This window comes from Camarhynchus parvulus, chromosome 2 (genome assembly GCF_901933205.1).
Source record: "Camarhynchus parvulus chromosome 2, STF_HiC, whole genome shotgun sequence".
Taxonomy (NCBI): domain Eukaryota; kingdom Metazoa; phylum Chordata; class Aves; order Passeriformes; family Thraupidae; genus Camarhynchus; species Camarhynchus parvulus.
The window spans coordinates 57,550,871-57,576,618 of NC_044572.1; the positions used below are offsets into that span (position 1 = coordinate 57,550,871).

Below are 25,748 nucleotides of genomic sequence, written 5' to 3' on the forward strand. Positions count from 1 at the left end.
AGTACTACAAGCCCACTGAATGTCAAAGCTAGAAGTCATTTGGTTTTAGTTCATCTTAGTTTGTAGCAGATTTACATTTCTACATTTTAATGATATTACTTTTATCATTATTCACTTCAATTGTAGAACAAATGGGATAGAAATAAATATAAGCCATGGAGCTTCAACCAGAAGGTACTATGAACTCTTCTAGAAACTGATCAACTCAGCATTCTCCTATCTTCAGCAAGTAACAACAGAAAGGTTTTTCACAGTGTGGTGGTTAGGTCTTGTTGACCTCTTGGAGGTTAAGACAATCTATTTAGTAGATTAGTAAGTCTGTGTCATGTCAATATTTTACACTCCTACTCAGCTTTGCTGGAGAATGACATAGTTTGAATCAGGGACAGCCTTGTCTGGCCTTTTTCACAGCTGGAATTAGAACTCTCGTAGGTCTTCATGGCAAAGATAGGTCCCCACAGTACACAAATAATGTTCTTTCTAAACATTAAAGTTTGACAGACATGTCAATTTATCGTTCACCTTTATTAACATCCCCATATTTTTCTTGTAGAGCTTTAGCTGTGACCTGTGGTAGGGGCTGATTGCCCTGTGTAGCTATAAGCTCAGAGTTCTAGTATGCATTGTCACTAAAAGATTCTCATACTGATGAAGCAGAACATATAACCATCAAACCTAGATTTTGCAGTTAGTCATGAGTTGTTTACAGACTGGGAGTAAAAGAATAATTTAAGTGAATTTTCCTGCTAAAATAGTTTTTTTGGGAAAAGAGTCAACTTTTCTATTTCACACGCTGTAAGGAAATCAATCTTTTCCATTTAATGACTTATAGGAACATATTTTTAAAGTAATTATTATACATTATATTTCCAAGAACAGTTTTTTTAAGAAAATATTTTTGGTCCTATTTTTAAATTGTTCCAAGCATCTTGGATATTTAAATTAAGAAATCCTTTCCCAATTTGCAGTAGAAATATCCCTGTCACACATTTTCTTTCTGAACACCTGATTTTAATTATAAACATGATATTGTGGATTAAATATGTTGCTTAAAGTACAGTAAACCTCTTATCTACCTAAAAAATGTCAAAGATTTTTGCATCTGAGCTGTCTCCTCTGTATCTTCTTAAGAAAATATTACTGCTTCTAAAATTAGAGTTATAATAAGGCAGATATCTAAAATGTATCCATCATAGCTGTCTATATTACAAACATCTGCAATTACATAACATGAGTCTTAAATGAAAGTAGAGATTAAATACTGCTGTTCTGTGCCTCTTCTGGCAGCCCTGTGCCCTAACATCACAGTGTAATTAAGCCAAATATGTCTTGGAATCATAGAATGGTTTGTGCTAGAAGGAACTTCTTACACCCTCCAGTTCCACTACCGGGGACACCTTTCACTAAACCAGGTTGCTCAGAGCCCCATCCAACCTGGACTAGAATACTGCCAGCGATGGGCCATCCACAGGTCCTCTGGGGAAAGCACAAGCAATAGAAAACCGTCACTTTTTGGATTTGTGGTCTAGGAAATTGTGCGTCAGCCACCCTTTCAAGCCCCTTTGGACTGCTCCCATTAAAATGGCTTCCTTTTTTTCTTTTTTTTTTAGTAAGACATCTACTATTTCATTCTGTAAAACTTCTAGATCTTGTTACAATTTCCAGACTCAGAAAATGCAAAAGAGATGTGTAGATGGGTCATGCATATATATCCACTCAGTAGCCACTTAATATTGGGTAACACTTACTATAAATAGCACTTAATTGCATTAATAATATTAAATAATATTAAATACAATAATAACATTTAATATTAAATAACACATAATACTAAAGCTGACTTCAGGAAGACACTTTCATTTCAGAGTAAGTTTTAAGGTTTCTATCACAGCAGAAAGAAACAAGCCCTTTAGTGTGTATTTTTTCCAGATGTCCATTAGAGAAAGAATCCTGAGCTTTATCCTGAGAGTGTGCACACACATTTAGAGCAGGACATTATGAGAGACATGGATTCAAGTAGCTTTTATACTTTTGCTAGGGAAGATTTTTCCCTAAGGAAAAGGTCATTTTTAAATTTGATAAAGATATTACAAATTGCTCCCATTAAAATAAAATTTTTCTGCTAGAAAGAGTTGTTACATTGTAACTTATCACCCATCTAACAGTATATACAATGGCATTCATAATTGTGTCTTCACAGATCAAACTTACCCATTATTCCGGTCAGATAGACGCCGTAAAGAGATAAACCGGTTGTGGCAGCATTCCAGACTGTCCCAATAACAGCATACAAAAGGATGGAGCCAAGATTTCCGAAAAACAATCTATTTGGCATAAAATATCCAGCATCCAAAACAATGGGGGGCAGTAAATAGAAGAAAAATACAGTTGGTGTCAGGGAGAAGGAGGCAAGGTGATCTGCTGCCCATACAATGCCACCAAGGAAAAGACCAAGGACAATCAGCAGAGCACTTTCTGGAACCACGCGAGTGACTTTGTGGGACAAGTGGAAAACTGCAAGGAAACACAAAAACAGTGAGTCAGAAATGAAATGGAGGAACAATTTGAGCGACAACCGTTGTTAGCTGGCAATTTTGAATCCACACAAACTTTTTGCTTTTACTGTGATTAGATGCAAAAGCATGCATGGAATGTTTGGGAAACAGACACTTATAGAATAAAAAAAAGGAGTCGATCATCAGATTTTATTACACATATTTTAACTTATATGAAGCCCACATTCCATGACATTTATATCCTTCATTGGATTGTCTTCTCTTAACAAGATCTGTTTAGGGAAAAATGATGTTCTGCGCAAAGCAGTAAGTGCAAGGCTGAAAAGCAATGGAGAAGTCCTGGAAATGTGTGATATTATGGTTTATTTCTGTAACTAGAAGTACACATCCAGCCTCCTAATTATTGTCTTTAAAAATGATCAGTTTATTAACAGGTTTATTGGAAGATATGATAAGGATACTGCAAGAACTAGTTTCAAGACAATTCTTTTTGAATGTATAAATATTCTGATAATGTAGCCTGCAGCAGGAAAAAAAATGAAGCTTATATCATGGGAAAACCTTTTTGAGCCTTTTCTTCAAGACATTCCTAATAAGGATTTCTTATTATTCAGAGGCTTTCTGAAGGAATTGAGGCTTTAGTGGTTCCTTCAAATTCGTATTTGTGCGAAATGGTTCTGCAGTAGGCTGCTTTCTTTTGTATAACGTGTCACAAAATTTGTATATTACAATAGTCTGTAAAATCTGTTAATAAAGACAAAGAATATATGGCATCTATCACAGGAAAACATGTAACAGTATGGTGTGGTCAAAATATATAAACTAGCCAATGATTAGAAGGAGGGAAAATTACTGAGCTCCATGAGCAAATCTAAAGAGAACAGAGAGGTGGCACAACCAGACAGAAAAAACAAACTGTTCAAGGTGACAGAAACACAACTAAGACTGCAAATACATGTGGCAACATATATTTATAGTGCATTTGATAGGTATTGGATAAAAGAAAATAAAAAAGCACAGAGAAGAACAGAGAGAAGTCTACAAAGAAAGATGGAACATAAAATAGGAGGAAGAGGCAGAAGTGTTGTTTAATAATAAGTAAGGACGGGTGGTTTAATTGACTTTCTTGGGATTTCTGTAAGCTTGTCCTTCAGTTTATCTTAAGTAATGATGTGGCCCAGATGGCCTGAACCCTGGTACTTTGTGAAACTGACCCAATAAACGTGGCTTTACTTACATAAAAAATACGAGTTATACTTCAGGAAGAAAATTTTAGCAAAAGCCACCAAGTTTCTCCTGGTTTGAACATCAGCTGTGTTGAAGCTGTTACAATGCTAACACAATTTAGCTAAGAACTAGCTTGGACAAAAATCCATCATTATGAATTCCAGACTCTTAAGCCATAGTGGAGAATCTTTCCAATGACCATGCAGAGATCTTAGACGAGGTTACTTTACTGAGAGAGCATTGTTTTTCTTCCCATCCAAGTATTTGTCCTTGTCAAACATTTACTAGTCACCTTTTAGAGTGTTTTAAGGGCCCCACTCCTGAACTGTCAGCTTTTGCCTTGGCTGCACCTACACAGGCACCATCCATCATTATAGCAGCCCCACAATAATGTGCTTCCTTAAGCTATAGACCCTTCATGGTCTCATCAGAATAGAAAACATAAAAGTGACCACTGCCTCCCTATGCCAATAATGAGCATGAATGTAGATGTTCCTGAGTGTTTGCAGACAAGACTTGAAAACATGTTGGAACACAGCTAAAAAGTGGGATTAATACAAATGCAATCAGACATGAAAACAAACTGCATTTAGTGAAGCTGACTAAACCATGCCAGCTTTCTATGTCATTGGTGTCATGTAATGAAGAGATGAATGACACTTCACAGAAACAAACACTGCTCTTTCTGTTAAGTTTCCTCTCTTTGTTATAAAATTCCTTGGGCTTGCACTAGAAAAGAAGGAGAGAGAGGAAATTAAATGAAGAAAAATAAACTAGCTACTATTCCATGTGTACAAATTGTGGCATTTAGCTTCTCAAAAGTCCTTCCTACTAGTCATTCTTGATGCCTTGAATTTCCAGTCAGTGAATTATCAACTAATTTATCACCTCACAGAGAGGGATTATCTCCTTATCCCTGAAAATGAATGTTGCTGAGCTAGTCTTACTAACCAAAGTCTGTTTTTCGTACTCTTACATTAGCAGATAAGCCATGACTATGAGAAGTTAAAGTTAAAAATTTAAAATGAGCCTGTGAAGACTTTTCAAAACTAGGCATTTGGGAAAAAAACAATGTCCAGCTAAAATTTCATATTTTGGAGAATTCTCCCCTTTACAACCAAAACCAGTTTTGAATGCTGGGAAGCCAATCTGATTTTGGTTATAACATTGTCTCCTCCTAAAAGTTGCATTTTCCCAGTGAATCAGCTCTGTCTTATCTGTCTTGGTCCCCTTTAACTCCAACCCACTGATCATCTGTGCCAGATTTTAATCCTATCAGCAATAAATTCTTCTACTCTGTTAGTTTAAGGATGCAGGCCATGGACAGGAAAGTTATTGCATGAATGGGGTCTAGAGAAGCCTCTTTTCATTTTTGTATATGGCCCAAGCAAAATCTGAAAAACCAGACTGTATTTGTTTTAAGATAATTAGATAACTCTTCAGGCAGATAACATGCTATATGTAACAGAAATACATCTATAAACATAGAAATAAATAAAAGGAAAATACCACAACTGATGAAATTCAATAAAATAGCTTTGGACTGAGATGCAATTGGAACTTAGATTAATGTTTGAGCTCATATTTGCACCTACACAGATTGATTTTTTTTTCTGGTTATGTGTAAAATATATTTAATCAAGCTTGTACATTATGAGTAGTTATTACATTTGTGGAATTTGATAGAGATAGGTTAATTCCAAATTCATTCCTTAATATTTATTTTTGTAATTCATTATTCTGAAGCAACTTCTCTGATATATTCTGAGAGTATTACAAACTCACACAGTGATAGCACTTCTGTTTCATAAAGTTTGCCTTTACTTGTCTAAAAGAGATCCAAAAACTGTCCCACAAAGTTGATTGTGTCCCCATGACAAAGTAGAACTGGAAGCTTTAATTTCACCTAAATGTCTAGCATGACTAGGTGTTTCACCTGACTGAGGAGGAAAATACAATCCAGCAAGGTTTGTAAACTCCTAATGGACAAAGAGTTTAGTTTGATTCTGATGTGAAAGAAGTCTCAACTATCAGGAAGGAGGATAGCATGCAGTGCTGCTCAGGTAAATTGCTCTGTTACAGACCCAGAGATGAAATTGTCTACTTTCACCGCTGTTAATATATTTTAATGAGGCAAAGGGTAAAGGAAGAACACCTGTAGACAATTCATGGCATAAAAGGAAAAACTGCACACAGGGCAATTTTGTGATCCATAAATTTTAACATTTAACATTTTAACATTTAGCATCTGGATTCTTCTACCTATGTCTAGATACAGTATTAAAGAAAAAGTTAAACAACTGCCTCACTTCCAGTACATGCTGGTCTGAAAGCAGGTTGGACTGGCTACTGGGTAAACTGGGTTTAAATTCAAGCTGAGCGTCACCAAATTAGAAGCTTTCTACAAAATTAAGAAACAGTTGCACAGTATAAACATCCTGTGATTTTTTTTCAGATGCTTCCTTTGAGATCCAGGAAAAGGGCCTGTGGCATTTAAGCTATCTGATGAGAAAGACAAAACAAATTAGCAATCTGTGATGTGGTGGCTGGAACCATTTTTTTTGACACAAAGAATAAAACATACTTCAAGAAGTAAATTGGCATTTATGGCCTTTTATAAATGCAGTAACTTAGATTAAATTCTTCAGTGGAATTTACAGCATTCAGTGAATTATCTCTTGCTTTCTAAGGCCATCTGTGACTGGTTTGGAAGAAGTGATTCAACCGAATAGCTTTTTCTCACTTAAAGAAATGAAGTCAGGAAGACTGGTTAAAAGAAAGAAAAAATTAATTTAAACATAATAAAGAAGAGATAGTGTACAATTCATCTTCAAGTTGTAATATTTGTAGACACCTAAAAAAATTTCTGAAGTAGGGTTTTCATTTATTTTTTTAAATTATCTCTAACAAAACCTATTTTTATCAATACTGATCTTTTCTTATCAAAGGAAATATATTAATTTAGCTAGACCTAGGATTTTTTTGGTATTATTTCCAGCCAAAATTAACAATTCGAGATAGATTTGCAACCTTTTGAAAATACACTACTGCAAAAACAAAAATTCCAAAAGTACCTATTTAAAATACTGCTAAATTTCAGGATTTATGCAGTCATTTCAACACTATTTCAAATGAATAATTACATTTCTATCACCTTTGATATTGTAAATTCAAGTATCTGAAAACAGTGAAATTATTTTTGCAGCTAGTATTACTGTTCCAGTGAATCACAAACCTACCACACATGCACAGTACACAATGTGTCATCCAGAGAAATCAAGAACTGACCTATAATAATGATAATAATTCCCTGATTATTTTTTCCATGTATCTTTGGATAAAATCCAAGGACACATAAAATAATTTATAAAATTAAAATATGATCAGCCTATCATTTCCATAGTTTCTGTGAAAGCATACATATGAATCCACAAACATTTCTAAGCTCCTCCTATCAGGGTTAGTGGCAGGCATGAGGTCTCCCTCATGCATTTTTACTAATGGTTCAAATATGCACTGACACTCCCTTATTAGCCTGTTTTCCAGTTCTGACTTTTTATTTTCACTTATAAAGTTGAAGATAACATACTTCATCAAGCCATGGGTGCTTCTAATTGGAGCTCCAAGACTTGATTCTCTGCAGCTGGTGAAAACCCTTGCCATTGACCAAAGTGAGAGCAAAACACAGCAAGCTCCTTTGTGCTTCTTTACTTTGCAGAGATGCAAATAACGAGATCTTCAAGGCAGCACACAATAAGATTTTTTTTAATAGCACAAGAAACTTCTTAAGACAAGGCATAATAAATTACACAGAAGAATATTCTGCCCAAAGAGGACTCTTCCCTCTAAATATCTTCCAGTAGTTGGACACTGACCGCAAGCATGAAATTTTTGTATCTTACCTTATGTACCTGTTCATGTTCTCATTAGCATTATAAAGGAATTCAATTCAAAAACTATTTAGTTCTACCATTTTTGCAATTTTTCAGTGGTGCCTTCTGCAGATATGTTATCATTTAACACAAAAAAAAACCAAAACAAAAAAAAACATTCCTAGAGCATACCTGAAGAAAAATCTGGTTTATCTTGCCTGTATAATAGCTTAAAGTGTAGCCAAATACCAGTTTGTGACCTAAATTGTATCAACTCTAGCTGGTCATAATGTAGTTCAAAAGAATCCATTGCTATTATGTTGGTCTACCTGACTAAGACATGGCCAAACTCTCTAAAATATAATACACAGCATGCATTTTCAAGAAAGGATCATTTTGCTTCTCCCATGCCTAAAAGTCATGGATCCCTGGGCGCGCTCTTGCTCCCTAGAGCCACACTTTAGCTGCAGCCACATAGTGGGTCACAGCTCAGACTGACCAGTTGCATCTGCCACCCCAAGAAAGAAGCAGCAGTGCTGTAGAAATACATACATCCAATACACACCCCTGCAAGAGATTGCAGCATTCATGGTGTAGGAACTGTGTGTAGATGCTGGGATAGAGACAATTGTGTATTTTCTATGTTTGTTTGTTTGGTTTTTTTTAGTCTGCAAACTCCTTTAACAGACTAATGTAGATTAGATTAGATTAGATTAGATTAGATTAGATTAGATTAGATTAGATTAGATTAGATTAGATTAGATTAGATTAGGTTGTTTGGAGATTGTTTCGCATTAAAGTATTTAAGCCCTGACATCTAAAAAGCAGCTGAGCACTCACTGTTCTAAAATTACTTCTCACTCTTGGTTTACCAAGCGTCTCATATAGTCACCGAGTTTAATTGGCTTTCTCTGGTGTGTGCTGTGGTCCTCTCATGACAGTGAGGGCAGTGGATGTCATACACATCACCTCATCCAGTCTAACAGTGAATTTTTCTTATAAAATGGACAGCATAAAATCCTTAGCAAACTTCCCCATAGCAACAGTTTAGAAAACTGCTTAACAATAATGACCATTTTTCATTTCATTTTTAATCATGTTGGCAGTTTCTAAAAGTAGTTCTCATCAATGCTACTTTCTCTTCTGTTTATTGGGCAATTTTATTTATACTACCACTTTAATCTCAAAGTTCTCCAGAAGTTTTGCTGATAAATCTAATCTGTACTTACTCTACTCTTTATGAAGAGAAGGTTTTTGATACCATTTCCTGTTTAAGAAGTTTTACTTGTTTATAATTCTCCTATCTTTTATTATTACTCCCTTTACTTCTCAACAGTCATGCTCACCTACTAGTTCCCCAATAAACTTCCTGCACATGCTATACTTGATTTCTTTATAATCTCAGGTCTTCCATTTTCTGTTCTATCCTTGTAATTTCTGTTATTTTCACAGATGCACCAGTTTTGCATACTTCAGTGCATTGACATCAGTTGTACTGGATCATTTTGTTAACATATCCTTCATGACTTGACTTCCCGAGTTTCCTACTTTAGCAAACACAGCATTTCTTACCTGCATAGCCATAGGCACACCTTTCAAGTAATTACAGCTGCTTATATAGCCTGCACAGAGTATCTGGGAATTCTCATTAAGAATCATAAACACTAGAAGGGCTATTTGGCTGTTTATCCAGACCTTCGTTGTCACACCATCATATTTAATGATACTCATCTCAGAGGATTATTGCCCCAGCTAAGTCTATGTGAAGGTACACCATCAGCCCTCATCATAGTTAGAGACTTCATTCTGATTTCTAGCCTGAACTTGTTCACAGATATTTTATGTGCCCTTTCTTTTGCAGAAGTGATATCAATTTTCTTAACTGGCTGTTTTTCCCTAATATTAATTCCTTAATTTCCTCTTATATAAGCAGAGAAAAACCCATGTTTTGTTGCTTGTCTTTGATTTTTGAAAGTAAACCACTGCTTTTCGGTCTCCAGTTCTGTCTATTTCAATCTGAGTTCACCTTTGTGGATTCAGAGCCATCAGAAATATAGATTGCATTCTGCATGAGTCATAGTAGAAGCGGGTCCAACAGCATTAATAATTTCCTATTACAATCTATAGTCCAGCTACATCCTGGATTCTTTATCACACTGGTGACTCACAGTCATCTTGTATTCACTTTGTACAGATGTACCTCTCTTCCCCTTCCCATTCTCATGTCAATTCCTGTCATGGCCTCTGAGTGAAACTGCCCTTGCTATTACTGTATTGCATACCTTCCCCTAGTATCAGGACTATATATTTTTCCCTGTACAAAAGTCGGATCTGCATGAATACTGATAATGCCTGCAGAAATGAGTAATCAGAAACCTTCAGTAGGAAGGCCCACATCTGTGTAATGGTAAATCAAAAAAAGGGCAAAACCAATGCCCTGCATTACAACTGTCCAAAAACTAAATTCTAGTGACTTCCTGTGGCTGAAAAATAATCCTCTTATAGTTTCATACTTTTATTTCATCTTTATCTACACAGAAACAATTTTACCCTGTTTTATCTGCAGACGAATTTAGACTTAAAGAAAAAATATCTTCCATTGTGTTCTAAGAGTGGTTCAGTTGAAGCAAAGATTGAAAGCATTAGGGAATTGCATTTCTAGTTTGTCCAGGAAGTGTTTGGGCAGACTTGTCAGAACTGAAGCTGATCATTATTATTCTATATTTGCCTTTCTAATCTTTATCAACAAAGTGTGCTCAGTTCTTTTTTTCCTGCTCAGAGGACTGATAGCATATTTTATAGTCCTTTGGATTCTGTTCTGTGGACCTTGCAACAAAACAAGTGTTGTGAATTGATGCTGCCATTTGGAATTGTTTATATACAGCAGACAAAAATCTTTTAAGAAAACAGATTTTAAGGATTTGTTGTATCAATACTCCTTAGACAGACATGAAATTATTTTATTAATCAGTACCTTATGCTTTTACCAAATCTAGAAAAAACAGGTGCGATTTATTGAAAGAAAAAAATGAAGCTATTTTATATCTGAAGAGACTCAAAGATGTAATATACTTATATTGTACAAGAGGTAAAATCTACTTTTAGGATTGGATTTTGGTACTGCCTTAAAATATACTACATGAACATGTCTATTAATATGATTTATACCTAATCTTCGACATATTTTTCCTAAGCAAGGCACAAAAGTCCTTCATATGGAAGGACAGGTTTGAGTTTGGTTTAATCCAGCTCAAGAAACCTTGCTTTATTTGTCACACATGTAATGGTCACCTTTTACAAAGTGCACAGCATTGTAATGAGCTCATTAAGGAGGAAATTTTAGGTAGCTGGTCTCTGTAGGTGAACAATTAACAAAATATGTTAGCAATTAAAAATATAACCAACATACAGGTCAAGGTTCCCAGCTGATAGGTCATAACCTAGTAAGATAGCCTCAAGCCAAACTCAAAGAAGTGTGTGAGTAAGCAACTATTACCTCTATAAGCACTTAGAACATAATGAAGTTTAAACAATCAGGCACAGTTTATCATAATTATGCTAAATAGTTCTTTTTTGAAGGGGCAGTCCCACTGCAGTGCAAGTGTGGTAGCATTTAGCCCTTATGGAACTGAACGACACTGAAGGAAAAATGGGAACAGTCAAAAATAATATTTCAAAATGAGAGCAAAGTACACATTAGAAACACCTTGAAGTATAGTAGAGGATATAAAACAGGACAGTAAAAGAATAATAAAACTGCTTCACTTGCTATGTAAAGGTGTTATAATTAAATTGCAATATATTGCAACTGCTCCAGCTTTAAAATAGTCTACAAAAATTCACTGGAAGTTATTGACAGATAGTGAAAGCATTGTTTTAGTTTTAAAATACCAAACTATTTTCCAGTAACATGGGTAAAATAAAGAAATTCCAAGAGCTAAGTTTCACACCATGAATTTTAATTTTCTTTTTCCCTTTCAACCTCCCTTTTAATATGATAAATTAATTGAAACTAAGACATCCTCATGGGAATGTTTTGGCATCCACTCATAAAGATAAAAAACTGCATGGAAATGGGTTACTAGTAATATAGGAACCAGTTGTTCTGTTGTATGATAAATTTTGTAAGGAATTACCAAAGCCTGAATATAAACCAGAATCAGTTCTCCCTGGTTGAGGTCTACAGTAAATGAAGAAAAAGAAGATGAGGAAGAAATCATTTAATGAATACCAATAGTAGGCTGAAACTTTGTAAACGTCCTTATATGGTAGGGACTTTGTCTTCCCCTGTACTGCTTCCAGTAAGGCATAGTAAGGATTGTTGCTGCTAGGAAGGGCATGAGGGACATAATTAAACCCTAAGGGCTAGGGCAAATAGCTATGAAGGCTGCTGCAAGTCATGGGGTAGGAAAGTACTTTTTTTCAGGCACTGGCAAACTGGCTTGCTTCCTGTCCCTTACATTCCACCCCAGTAAGATTTTAATTAATACAAGTGGAATAGCACGGAATTACAGTGGACGTATTCCCGACTACAGCAGGAAATTAAATAAGCATTATGGTATTCAAATTCCCTAGCGATACCCACAGACAAAAAAAAAATCAGCAAAGCAAGCACACATATGTCAAGTAGCTCTTCCTTAAAACTGAAAATTTATTTGAGAGAATTAACAAAATATGCCAGGCTACTTTCCATTGAAAGTAAATACTACTGCACCCCCTGAAAAGCTTCACAGTTTTGCCAGTCATATGTTGGAGGAGAGTCTCCAGCAGTTTGATAAGAGAAGAATTTCATGGTGGACTGCAACTCCTATACATAATTTCAGATACTCAAATATACTGTTTATATGTGCCAGAAATTTGGTCATCTCAGATTTTCTTGCTGAGATTTTTAACCAAAAAGTTAGAACTACTTTTAAGATAAACACTTCCTATTGACATAAGTTGTCCAGAATGACAACAGATGAAGTCTCTTCCCAAGCTCAACACAATTCAGCAGTGTGCGCTCACAGCCTAGAAATCCGCTTGTATCCCAGGCTGCATCCAAAGCAGCATGGACAGCAGGACAAGGGAGGACATTCTGCCCCTCCACTCTGCTCTGGTGAGACCTCACCTGGAGTTCTGCATCCAGCTGTGAGGTCCCTGGCAGAGGAAAGGGCATGGATCTGTTGTAACAGATTCAGAGCAGGCAACCAAGTTGATCACAGGACTGGAGAACCTCTGCTATGAAGACAAAATGGGAGACTTGGCGTTGTTCAGCCTGGAGAAGAGAAGGCTCCAGGAAGACCTTTTAGCAACCTTACAGTAGCTAAAGGGGGACTGCAAGAACGCTGGAGAGGGACTTTTCCCATGGACACACAGTGAAAGGACAAGGGGAAAATGGCCTTAAACTGAAGGAGGGTAGATACTAGGAAGAAACTCTTTGGTGTAAGGATGGTGAGGCACTGGAACAGGTTTCCAGAGAGGTTGTGGACTCCCAATGTCTAGAGGTGTTCAAGACCAGGCTAGATGCAGCTGTGGGCAACCTGGTCTAGGGGAAGATGTGTTTGCCCATGCAGGAGAGCTGGGACAAGATGATCTTTAAGGTCCCTTCCAATCCAAACTGTTTTATGATTCCACGATTCTCTAACTTTTTAGGGCTTTGGAAACATCTTTGTAGAGCTTTGTAATGGTTTATGATCCCAGAGCTTTTTCAGAAAATGGAGAAGCAAGTAAAAACTTTTGTCTTTAAGAATGCTCTAGACATAATGTGTCACTTACCTGTTTCTCCGTATACTATTATGGAGAATACATTATGGAATTTATTTATGACATAATAGCTCTTTTAACATTACTAGCACTAGTCAGAAAGAATATGGTAAAGGACTGAGCAAGGTGATCAGTGGGAAAGAAAGAGGCAACAATTCCCATGTTACAAGAGTTACACAGTACTCTGTCTACTAAGAAAACACCATTTTCACCAATCAAGCCTGTATGTTTCTGGGTTAGGCAACAGAAAACAGAAAATGTGACATGCTTTGTTACTGAATGCATTCATTCCTGCCCACAAGAAAGTAAATTTGCTCAGGAATCCAGATATGTGATTTATTTTCCCTTGGACTTAAGGGCAAGATGCATTTTAATTTATATCACTCTAATTTTATCCTGCATATGGCTCTGAGATACTGCTATTGTTCAATGTGCTTTAGCTTGACTTTTGATTTTTGTCCCTACAGCTTCTCCAATTAAGTAACACGTTAACTTTCATGCCTTCATTATCTCATTTGAGAGGTGATGTACACGATGGTAGCAGCAGGAGGAACTGTAGTTTAATTAGGGTCCTTAAACTGCAAAATGTAGTACATGGAAAATAGCTTTGATGCTTTGAAATGCAGTAGGAAGGTGGTAAGACAGCTGTTTTTTTCAACCATGCATTTGTGTTTTGTAGTGCATGTGCAGGCAAAATGAGAAAGGACAGTGTGCAAAAAGAAGTTCACAAGGAGATTAGTTTAACGTTACTTTCCACATTTGAGAAATAAAAAGGAAGGGAACAAAACAACTGGCTAAAGCTGTATTTGAAGGCTAGCTCACAACTCAAATATTCTGGGTACTTAAGATGACTGTGTATTACAAGAAAAAAGAAAGGTAGAAACCAGACACAAATCCCTTCCTAAGTAAAAAAAATCCCAGAATGCCCCATACCTAGACTAAGCATGATTCTATTGTATGATATATAGTAAAAAGTCATATCAACATAGGATTCTTTTCATTGTAAAATAATGTGCTTCATATAGTTAAATCTCTTCCAACATGGGAAAGATTTTGCATATATTCCTAAAAATACCTGTGCAGAAATTAAACATTGGGAGCAGTAAGAATTCAGTATGAAACAAATATTTCTAAACTATCCACAGTAGTACCTCTTTTTTACTTTTATTACCACATATATAAGAATTAAATTTCAGTTGAATCCTAAAGTAGTTACAATTTGAAAAGATGGTCATCTACTCCAATCCCCATAGACCAGATTGCTCAAAGACCCATCCAAGCTGGCCTTGAATATTTCCAGAGACTGAGCATCTATCACCTCTCTGGGTAATCTGCTCCTGTGCTTCACCACCCTAGTCATTTCTTCCTTCTATGTATCCTGAATCTTTTAGTTAACAACCACTAGTCCTAGTCCTATCCCAGCAGGCTCTGCTGAAACGTCTGTCCCAGTCTTTGTTTTAGGCACCCTTTAAGTACTGAGAGACAGCAATTAGGTGTCCTCAGAGCCTTCTCTTCTCAAACAACCTAAATGCTCTCAGCTTGTCTTAATAGGAGAGGTGCTCTCACTTTCTGGTCATCTGGGTGGCTTCCTCAGGACCTGCTCCAACAGGTCCCTTTCCTTCCTGTGCTGAGGACTTCAGAGCTGGACACAGTACTCTGGGCAGGCTCTCATCAGGGCAAAGCAGAGGGAGAATTGCTCTACTTTGACTTGCTGGCCACGCTGCTTTTGATGCAGCCCAGGAAGCAACAATAAAACAAAACAAGGAGCAATACCAATGCCAGAGTAGTAAAAGAAAAACAGTCACGGATTCACACATTATTGTCCACTCCTCACAGAAAGCCCTTGTCTATGCCCTGGCCCCCCTCTGCCTCACAACCCAACCCAGAGTGGGAACCCTCCCACTCTCCCCAGAAAATGGCTTAAGGGATACAGAATCACCTCCTCACCATGGCCCTCCTGGCTGATGCAAAAATTAATCCTGTCCTGGCTGGATCCAGGATTCTGTGTTTTAGGCACTATAACAGAAACCTTACCATTGGCAGTAGTACTTCTTCATCTCCCTATAATCAGAAAGCATTTATCACATGATGGCATATCGACAAGATTCTACTGACTTTCAACACATTGGGGTCCTCCAAAATGCAACAGACAACACATGCTAGACCAGGCAGCAAGAGGAAAATGTAAGACTATTCTCCTTTACATTTCCATGGGTCTTTCCTGACACAAGTGCTTCAGGACCCCCATGGAAGCTGAATTTCCACTTGCAGTGGCAGATTTATCTTGGACTGCTTTTAATCTTTACTCATAAATCGCAATAAACATAAGAAAACTTCATACTTCCTCCTGCTATTTTTACATCCTCATACTTTCAAACACCAAACAGCATTATTCAAGTGAACATGCCTTAAAAATTATGGTTTTTAGTAAGATCAACTGTGCTGTATTCCTTAAGAAAGGCTAAAGAATTAAGATGCCTTATTGAGTGCTTGAAAGTAATAATTTTAGTTCCAAAAAAAGTTTAGTTTATCCCTTAATTACCATTTTCTTCAGTACAAGTATTCAAGACATGAGAACAACATATTCGTCTGTTTACTGAAATGCTAGGGAACATAAGGTTCAAATAAGATTAATGTATTGTGTACTAAGGAATTGCTGCTCGCCTTAAGTCCATGGTAAATGTGAGTCCTTTTTTTTTTAATCTCATGTAAATTGTAATAACCTCACCCTTAAATCAGAGAATGTCTGAAAATTGAATTAACTTGAGCAGAGGGTGAAAGTGAATTACAAAATTTTATTTTTCACTGACTTCAGTGAGGTATCTATCCTACTGAAAAAAAAATTGTGTTTTCTGAACATATATTCTTCATTTCCAACAAAAATTTTGGAGGATTGGGACTTTTTTTCTAAATTCTGTCACAGAGAAAGTAATAAAACCCACCTTCCTTTTCCAGGCACTTCTACTGCATAAGAAAGTGTAAGTTTTCACTGGTACAAGTTTCAGACTCTGTTAAAGATGCTACACAGCCACTTAGATATCTGGCCTGAGTGAGCCACTAATCTATCTTTTATTCTTGCCTTGGATCATAAGATTTGCTCCATGCAGCAATTATCAGATCCAGCTTCAAATATCCCAGAAGATTTATAGAATTTCGGGGAGCATGTGGAAAGGTGGCTCCCTCATTTGAAAGAATACTTAGCATGACAGTGAACTGAAAAAAATTGATATTCAGTGATTTGATGCCTCTTCATCTTCTCTAAGAAATGCTGCATGTACAGCAGATACACTGTATTCCATGGGATAACACAGACAGCTACTGGATGAGTCCTCCTGAGGATAGATTGCCCAAGAGCAAAACCAATCCTCTTGAAGTTCTATAGAGCAAAGTTCCAAAAATCTTACATTGCTAACTCATGATAAGACATTATGACTAACAGCAGTCTTGATAGAATCTGTCAGGCAGTATTTTATGACAAAATCCTTTCAATGAATAGAAAATATTTTAACAGAAAGTTAAAACAGAAAACCTTTAATGACAGCCAAATGCTTTTCTTTGTGATAACAAAGCAACAGAAATTGAGAAATTAATTAATACATTTATGCGTGTTAGGCTTTGAATGTAAATATGGAGATTCTTTCTGCAATTTTTCTTGTTCTTTCACAATCTAATTCCAATGTTTTTATGTATATGTAATAGCACCCTCATCTGTAGCTTCCATTCTGTGCTTCATCTCATACCTTTTATCATACTTTTTCATTCTTGATCAGGGCACTGCTCAGTTCAAAATTGTTCATTTTTTTAGACGTAGACTATCCTTCTCAGTTCATTACACCAGAAGGATTGTGCATGCAACTTTAAATACTTTTTTGCCTATAAAGTTATTTGTGATTACTTTTCTACATGGCTTCTATGGTAGCAAGTGAAACTATGGAGAAGCATGAGAATAAACACAGCATTTAAGCAGTAGTTCTACTTAGAAAAAAAAAAACAAACGCTATTCTCCACTAATGGTCATCCACAGCAGCTGATCCGACCAAGTAACTGAGTCCAAAATATCTTTATCTACAATTCAATAATGTTTCTCGACAAAATACCAGTTCAATAGTTGAAATGTCCTCCTATTCAGAGTCAGTTTTCACAGTCCTTTGTGAAGTGAAATGAAGTTAGCTAAATGGGTATAATTTCAGGAAGGAATAGAAGACCATTATGGCCATCATTTAGGGTTCTTTTTCTAGAAGGACAAAGGCAGTCTTCTTGAGAAAAGCCCATTAAAAATGGACAAACTGAGACAAGGTTGCAAAGTGCCAGTGCTGCAAGTCGAAGACGCAGAAGTAATAGCTGCATAAGTACGGAGAGCCATGGAGGTGTGCTTTTCTGGCATACAGCTTGTGTGCAGGAAAGGGATTTGTAGGAAACAGGGTACACTACAAACACCACCTTTGAGTTTACACATGTTCCTGCTGACTCATTTAGCTGCTACTTGAGCTTGGTACTACCAGTGAACAGATCTCACTGCACGTTCCCATCAAGTAATAATGATAATTCTCATTAGAATATCAATTCATCCTGGGGAAAGGTTTGGCTAAAACAAGAGATGAAACTCATGGTGTATCAGGTAAGAGAAGGCAGAAGGGTGAGTGATATATGAATGAAAGCCATTCAAAACAGAAAATTGAAGCCACTCTGATCAGAGAGCACCTAGCTTAAAGGAGAGATAAACTATGCTGGTACTTTGTCATTCCTTTATTTAATTCATGATGGAATGATCATGTGGCTACTATATGACCACGTTGTTTTCCTCTCTTCTCTGTAGTGTGCAATTTTGTGCTAACCAAAGTGTACCAACTGCATACACAAATGTTGCTTTCTTTGACCAGGTAAGATGCAGATGAAGGTCTACCCATGTATGACCACTGCTAATCCAAGGATCTGCAGAACAACAAGACAGAGCAAGTAATTCGGTAAACAGACTCATGAGGGACAAGAAATTTCTCAGGAGGAGTCAGCATGGTTCACTACATGAAAGTGCTTGACCAACCTGGTAACAGTAAGTGATGCACATGGAAGATGAGGGGAGAGCAGTGCCTGATGAGTTTCTAATGAGCCGTCAATAAGGCCTTTGACGCTGCCTCCCAGAACAGCCTCAGGCGGTTGCTGTAGGGGCTGGATGGGCCACTGTGGGATGGATTGAAAACTGGATGAATGGACAGACCTTGAGGGTGGTGATCAGTGGTGTAAAGTATAGTCGGAGGCTGGTAACTAGCAGTGAACCCCGGGGGGTCTGAACTGAGTCCAGTCCTGTTTAACATCTTCATTAATGGTCTGAACGATGGGGCAGAGAGCAATTCAGCAATTTGGCTGATGGCACAAATTTGGAGGAGTGGCCGATAGGCCAGAGGGACCTTGACAGGCTGGAGAAATGAGCTGACAGGAACCTTGTATAGAGTTTGGCAAAGAGAAGTGCAGAGTCTTGCAACTGACGAGGAACAACCCCGCACACCAGTATGTGTAGGGGGCCACCCAGCTGCAGAGCAGCTTGGCAGAGGTGTGAGGGTGGCCAAATACTGGCACAGGCTGCCCTGAAGGGTTGTTGTAAATAATCAAAAGCTATCTGGACGTGATCGTGCCAATGAGCTGTAGGTCACCCTAGGTGAGCTGGAGCATAGGACCAGATGTTGCACCTTCCAACCTCAACAAGCCTGTGACACTATTTTACGATTCTGTGAACTCCATAGGAGACCCAGTATGAAATGGTTTTCCCCAGTTCACTACTGTCCCGAATTCATTCCCAGAACTAAATAGGATGGAATAGCTTAGAGCCAGAATTATTTCAACAGAAAATCTGGATATTTAATTCAAACCAGGTCTTGGAGCACTTCAAACTCTAGGCTGCGCACAGACAGAAGAGCAAGCGTTCAAAAACTGCTTCAGTCATTCTGGAATGAATATTTTAAGGGCTAAACCACTAAGTAGCATTTATTAACTGAATTTCCTAAGCATATATTTAAGCTGCCAAGGTCTGAAAATTTACATCTAGATAGTCACCAGCTTGGTATTTCACTGAAGTAGGATTGTAATATCACCAAACTATATCTATATTTAGTTTTATGTATGATCACATAACAACTCTACCTCCAGTACAACTGTTAATGTATCAATAACATAACATTAACATAAAGCTATCTTATACTAACTGGTATCACCTAGTCCCTGGAATATTATTATATCACCAAACCAATGAAACAATATTAATTTTAATAAAAGAGCTAACAATTCTCTCCATCAGTTTACAATCTATTTGCACTTGGGAGATTTTCATTGTGGAATCTTACTGTCTCAAGACGTTTACCGGTTTCTTAATATTTAATATTTTCCTCAAAGCTTAACTTATGAAACTAGCTGAATCCATAAAGGTACTAGTTCGAACTTTCCCCCTCCATTTTTAAAAAGCAGAAATAACCATAACCACATGTTTTTGAAAAATCAATCTCCAATCAACACTGAGATTTTCTTCCCTAGTATGTGACTACTGCTATTTTACATTTGGCTTTGGCAAAAACCAAGGCATTTTTTCTTTCAATAGATAAACGCAGAACTTCTCTCCTAGACACATTTTAATGAATCCAGAATTACTGCTTCTATTTTCATTTAACGGAAGGAGAAAACTCTCCAGATCCAACTACTTAAAACCCCTGTTATTGAGCAGGCCTTTCAGAATACCTTCCAGTTTTCTTCTTCCATGAATGAACATTAAATATTCGTGCCTTAATTAAAAGTGTTTCCGTTTGATGTCTGGCATTCCATCTTGGTCAGCTCCTCCTTGTCAGCCTGTAGTTTCAGTATTTATGACTTAACAGTACTTTACATAGCAGCCAATTGGGTATCAAGCCATTCCTTCCACAGGGGTAAATACTCTGCAAATTGCTTTTCAAAAGGAAACAAAGTATTGCAACACAGCTAATCCACCATGCTCCGTGGTTTACCAAGACAGTTTTAATGGTCTCTAGTTTTAAAGGGTTGCCACTTGTCAACAAACCGAATTACAATTAAAGATTCTAGTTGTTCAGGCCATTAGTCTAACTTAATTGCTGCAGGGAGGAGAGAAAAATCAGAGACATTTTCCTGAAAGAAAAAAGAATACTCAGATAAGAAATATTCTTCTTTGACTTTGGACTCAACATTTCATCTTGGAACAGAGCGAGACACATGATACAGAAGAACTAAGTAATCCACTAGCCCATTAATTCAGAGCAATTAAAACTCAGGTAAATAGGGGCGGGAACTCTTTTAGTTGGATTCCAAACATTTCTTAAAACAAACTTGTGGTAAAACTACTGATTTTTGACAGGCTTCTGGTTGTACGTGTCAAACAAAGTAATAATTCAGGACTTCCAGTACCAGCTTCCCTACTAAGCATCTCTAACACACAAAGGTCCACAAGAAACAAAGAGGGACCTCAGAGCCTTTCACTTGAAGAACAAGTGTACACCTCCTCTGTACACCCAGAAGGTTTTTCTGCTTGGTCTATTCCTTGTGGTGCTGTGGTCTGCTGCATTACCACAGAAGAGATTTACAGTCACTTCGAGGGGTTTGTAGATCGCTCTTGGTAATAAGTGGCTTGAGCTCTGAAGACAGTAAATCAATGGTTTCAACAATCCTAAGACTACAGTATTAAAAGGATGCCATTGTTCTGCAGAGAACGCCGAGCACTTTGCACACAGGTGCCTGAAAGTAATTGATGGCAGAGATCCTTCCTTAGGTATGCATGCCTGAACTGTATTCAATTCAGGGCCATTCTCAAAATGCCATTGTTTTCTTATGTAATTCACACAAGTTGCCATTGTACATTTGCTATTTGCCAGGGCACGTAATCTGAATCTTGTCAAATTATACTATCCTGATATCTTCTTCCCTGCTCTAAATAATTAAGACTTGAGACTTGTGAGACTTGGAGGGGGAGGGGGAAGAAGATAGATATGTGTTACAGGGAGACAGGAAGTACAGGAAAATTATGAGTAAGGCACAAGAGTAAAATGGAATTAAAATGTGGGAATAGGCAGTCACGTAAAAATATGGCTCACACATTATCACTTAAAAATATGGCTTATACATTATCACTTGAAAATATGGCTCACACAGTTGTTCCTAGCATTGGAAAGGCAAAGCTATTATTCAGTTTTGGGAATATTCTTTTCAGATGCCTAAAACTTATAAAATGTTAGATATAAAAGGTAATTCTTTAAAAAGATAAGAGATTTTACAGTACTTAACATTCCTAATTCACAGGTATTTTAAACAGCACATTGGAAAAGAAAATACAGCATCATAAAAAAACTAAGACACTGCAGATATGTAACAATTGCCAGCACAGTTTTATAGGGTTTCTATGACTATCTGGGGAGAAAATGCATATGCCTCTGTTCTAAGCGTGCTAACCTGTTTCAGCTTCTACTCACTTCACAATAAAGGTAAAAGAAGCATTTTCCCCTTCTTATCTTTGTCAGGATATGGGGGGAAGATAGCTAACTCCAGACTTAAGTCACAATGTAAAGACTTTCCATATTATCACTTGCTAATGAAGGCAACTTTTAACAACACCTACAGTCATGATGAGGTTTTAAACTTTGCAGGATCTGGTGATATCATCACCTTTGAATCTCTGACTCTATTTTCAGTTAAATACACCCAGTAAAGTTCTGCTAAGTACCCTTCAACATTTTTTCTAACTATGTCATTTACTGAAGAATTGCCAACAGAAGAGCTAGTCTCACATTTTTTATTTTATTAAAACAATACCCTAAATCACTTTCTCTACATAACTGACACTTTTCAGTAGCTGGAGTGCCAGGAGGAGAAACTTTGGAGTCAAATGGGCTTTTGTTATGACAGTTTGCTTTGGAAGGAGGGTTATTGATTTCTTCAAAGAAAATATTGCCCCAGGAGTCTAAATTAGATGGGTGGTTAGACCTGCCTTTCACTGTTCCTTCCCCAGCCCATCCCTAACATGCTTAAAATTCTCCACAGCAATTGTTTGTGTTAACAAAATATTCTAAAGAGCTCCTTTCTCAGGGTAGTTTGAGACAATGTGAAGGAGCCCAGGCATGCAGAAACTAGACTGTTTGTAGGGAGCCATATCTCTAAGCTTAGAGATGCATTGTGCTCTGAAGCTGGGTCCTCCTGGGGTCTCAAGAGCTGATGGACCCAATAAGTCCATCTGACACAGTATCTACACCAGCCTTCTCCTATGTGTTTGCTCACTGTTATTGGATCATTTCTTCCTCCTCCTCCAAAGCATTGTGGCATTCCTGAGGACAGATTTACCAGCTGCCCTGGATTCAAATTTCACTCCCACTTTTTAATTTCTTATATAAAAGCCTTTAGAATTTGTATGCAACTACACAGAAATTAAGGGGGGGAAAAAAAAGCTTTTGTGACATTCTTAGACTCAGCATAACCTATACCAACAAAAATGGTTGGCAAGAGGTTTGACTCAGATAATGAAAAGGCTGTGTATCCTTCCTCATTCCTGTTCATAGTCTCTTACTCTCCCACTATTTCTTCCAGTTGCTTATCTGCATACACTGAGCAAACCCAGGGGGCCAGACAGACAGAAAGGCTGCTTTGAAGGGCTTTTTTTTTACTTTGGAACAATTACCTATTCTTCTGTAAAAATGTTGAAAAAATGTTGTAAAAATATTAAAGTACAGAAAGGGATTTAAACTGCAAGAAGGAATTTCACAATTTCCCCAATTTAAACTCCAATGAAGATATAATACAGAGAGATACAATCTCTCTCTGTTTCCTAGGATTCTGAACAAGTGTAGAAACATGTATTAGATATCCCTCAAGTAGAAAGCACACTTTTTTTTTGCATTGACATGGTCTGAGAAATACCGTCACAAAATTGTATACAATGTTCAGTGTTAAAAAAATTCTTCTCTTAGCCATTTTTAGCTTCTGAGCTCATTATTCCTTCCCTTCTTCTACTTCCAAAGTTTTCTGATCTTCCACCTGTTCCTACCTCTTTCTGTGGAGACTTTCCTGCTGAAATATTTTGTGTCTTCTAGGCATCTATTTATTCAAAGTTTATTTCCAAGACAGACATATAAAGAAGAAGAAGAGCACATGGCCAAGTGAACTTAGAAAGAACGTGAGAGTCTGGTCAGCGTACAAGTGTCTTTCATCTTAAACCAGAACTATATTGTGTGAGCATGTTGTTTAAAAATGGTACATCCTTTACCTACAGCAGGAAATATCTGTACTGTCTGTAGCTATAAATGCACACATGTGTGCATTTGGAGGTTATTCTTTCTCAGTGGTATTGCTTATTTCTTCTGAAGCACTGAGATAACCAGGACGTGGACTCCTGAAGTCCACTAGGAGGGTCCTCTGCTGTACCTCATGTACTTCTTCATGCAGATAAGATGATTTTCTGGCTTAGATTTACAAATGTAGTAGTTTATTGGCCCTATCCCACAAGGATACTCCTCTATAGTGATAAGACAGCCTACCAAAAGAAGAAATAAAGATCATTAGCCAAAGCAGAACATTGTGAACCTTAAGAATGTTTCACATGAAGTGGAAGAATGAAAAGTTGGAATATCTCAGATGACGAGGGTCAAACCAAATAAATCAGAATATGTTAAACAGTAGACCAAGATGCATCAGAAGTTTCATAGAAGGCACATATTTTTTTATTTTCTATAATGCATGAAAGCCAGTTGTATGAAGATTCTTTTCCACACTTTCATTTGTAGCAATATTTAGAATTAACCAGTAACTAGACCAACCTAAAAATAAAAAAGCAGTTTCCTTCTCCAAAAGCCCAAAACTAGTCACTTCCTCATGTATTGGGATACTTATGAGATTTAACATACAATAGTTTATGTTGCAGAATACCTTGTACACAATATGAACATCAAGCCCCAGAAAATCTGCAAAAGTCTCCTAATACAAGATGCTTCCCCCAGTCATATAATATCATGAACTGAAACTTGTTTTTTTACAAAAACCCTGAAATTCCACACAAATGAAACAAAACAAATCTAAAAAAACCCCGAAAACAACAAAAATCCAAATAAGCACTAAACCACTAATGCTATTCCAATTCAAGAGAAAGCAAAGTATTCTCATATACCTTTATCCCCAGGTACCAACTGCAATTCCTAGAACACTTTCTGCTGACCCAATTGTCTATCATCCATCAGTAAAATAACTCCCAATCCCTGTAGCCATGGAGAAGTGAGCTTGCATGTATAAGAACAGCTCCTTCCCTGCTGAAAAACCCACAGCAAAACCAGCACTTTCACTCCAGTACAACTGACCTGCTTCAGGTAGTATAAAAACCCAAGGATAGATGTCCTATATTTTCTTTATTGGTTCTTTTCTGTACCTGCTTTTTGAAGACGCAAACTTTCTTTGATGCAGCAGAGGACTTTTGCAATTCAAAATCTTCTCATAGATTTCTGACCTACTTTCCAGAACCCTTGACACACAAAGGCAGACAGAAGGCTGAAAAGCTATTTTCTTCAGTTCCCTTTCTCACAGACTTATATGAACACCTTCATGATTTCTTCATTAAGAAGGTGTTGAACAGTGAGTGTACATTCTTGCTTTTCTCTGTGTTATTTGTAACAGATGGGAAAGCAGAGACATTCATAGGCTCTTAGGGGAATACAGCAGTTATCCACTGCTTCTCCAGAAACTATGTCCAGAGAAGTATAGGATCAAAAATACAAATGTGAAGAGAGAAACATACAAAGCTTGAGAGCTCTGGGGAAGAAGAGTGATGGAGCTGATGATAAGTATGATCTACTAATAAGTGACCATGCTCTGTGCAGCTATGAAAGAAGTACAAAGAATTTAAAAACAGAATCAGCACCACCCGGCTCCTGACAGTAAGCGCTTTATCAAGAGTTTATATCAAGGACTTCATGGTAAAATGGCTCATATTAATCTCAACTAATCTCAATCCAGGCAATTGCAATTTAAATATAGTACAATCTAACTGTCCTGTTCTTGGGTTCAGTGGCTTTAGACACAAACTGATATGGTTGTGCACCACTAATATTACACTGTACAACTGGGCCACATGTACCAAACAGCTAAGCCTAAATAGCACAAGGCCTTAATAACTATACTTACTTAGAATATCTCAAAAAGAAGGTTCAAACAAGCAGCCTGTTTATTACTTTGTTCAGTACAATTTTATAGGTACTCAGTGTTATCAATTGTTTCCTGTATATGGTTTCCCCAGCTTTCTAACTGCTATAACTCATCAATAAAAGTAAATTAAAACATAATTGTCTGTTACGTAAACTCGGGTGATGCAGCAACTGTCTGAAGACAAACTGTTTGCATAGTGTAGTCAAACAGGTTCAGAGAA

The 25,748-nt window shown here is 37.1% G+C and overlaps 1 protein-coding gene across 1 annotated transcript in view; it reads right to left on the reverse strand.

The window, feature by feature from the left end:
- SLC9A3 (solute carrier family 9 member A3) overlaps positions 1 to 25,748 on the reverse strand; it is a 50,436-nt gene that overhangs the window by 23,079 nt on the left and 1,609 nt on the right. The window contains exon 2 of the mRNA XM_030971641.1: positions 2,212 to 2,514. Within this exon, the coding sequence (XP_030827501.1) occupies positions 2,212 to 2,514 (303 nt within the window). The remainder of the gene's footprint in view (positions 1 to 2,211; positions 2,515 to 25,748) is intronic.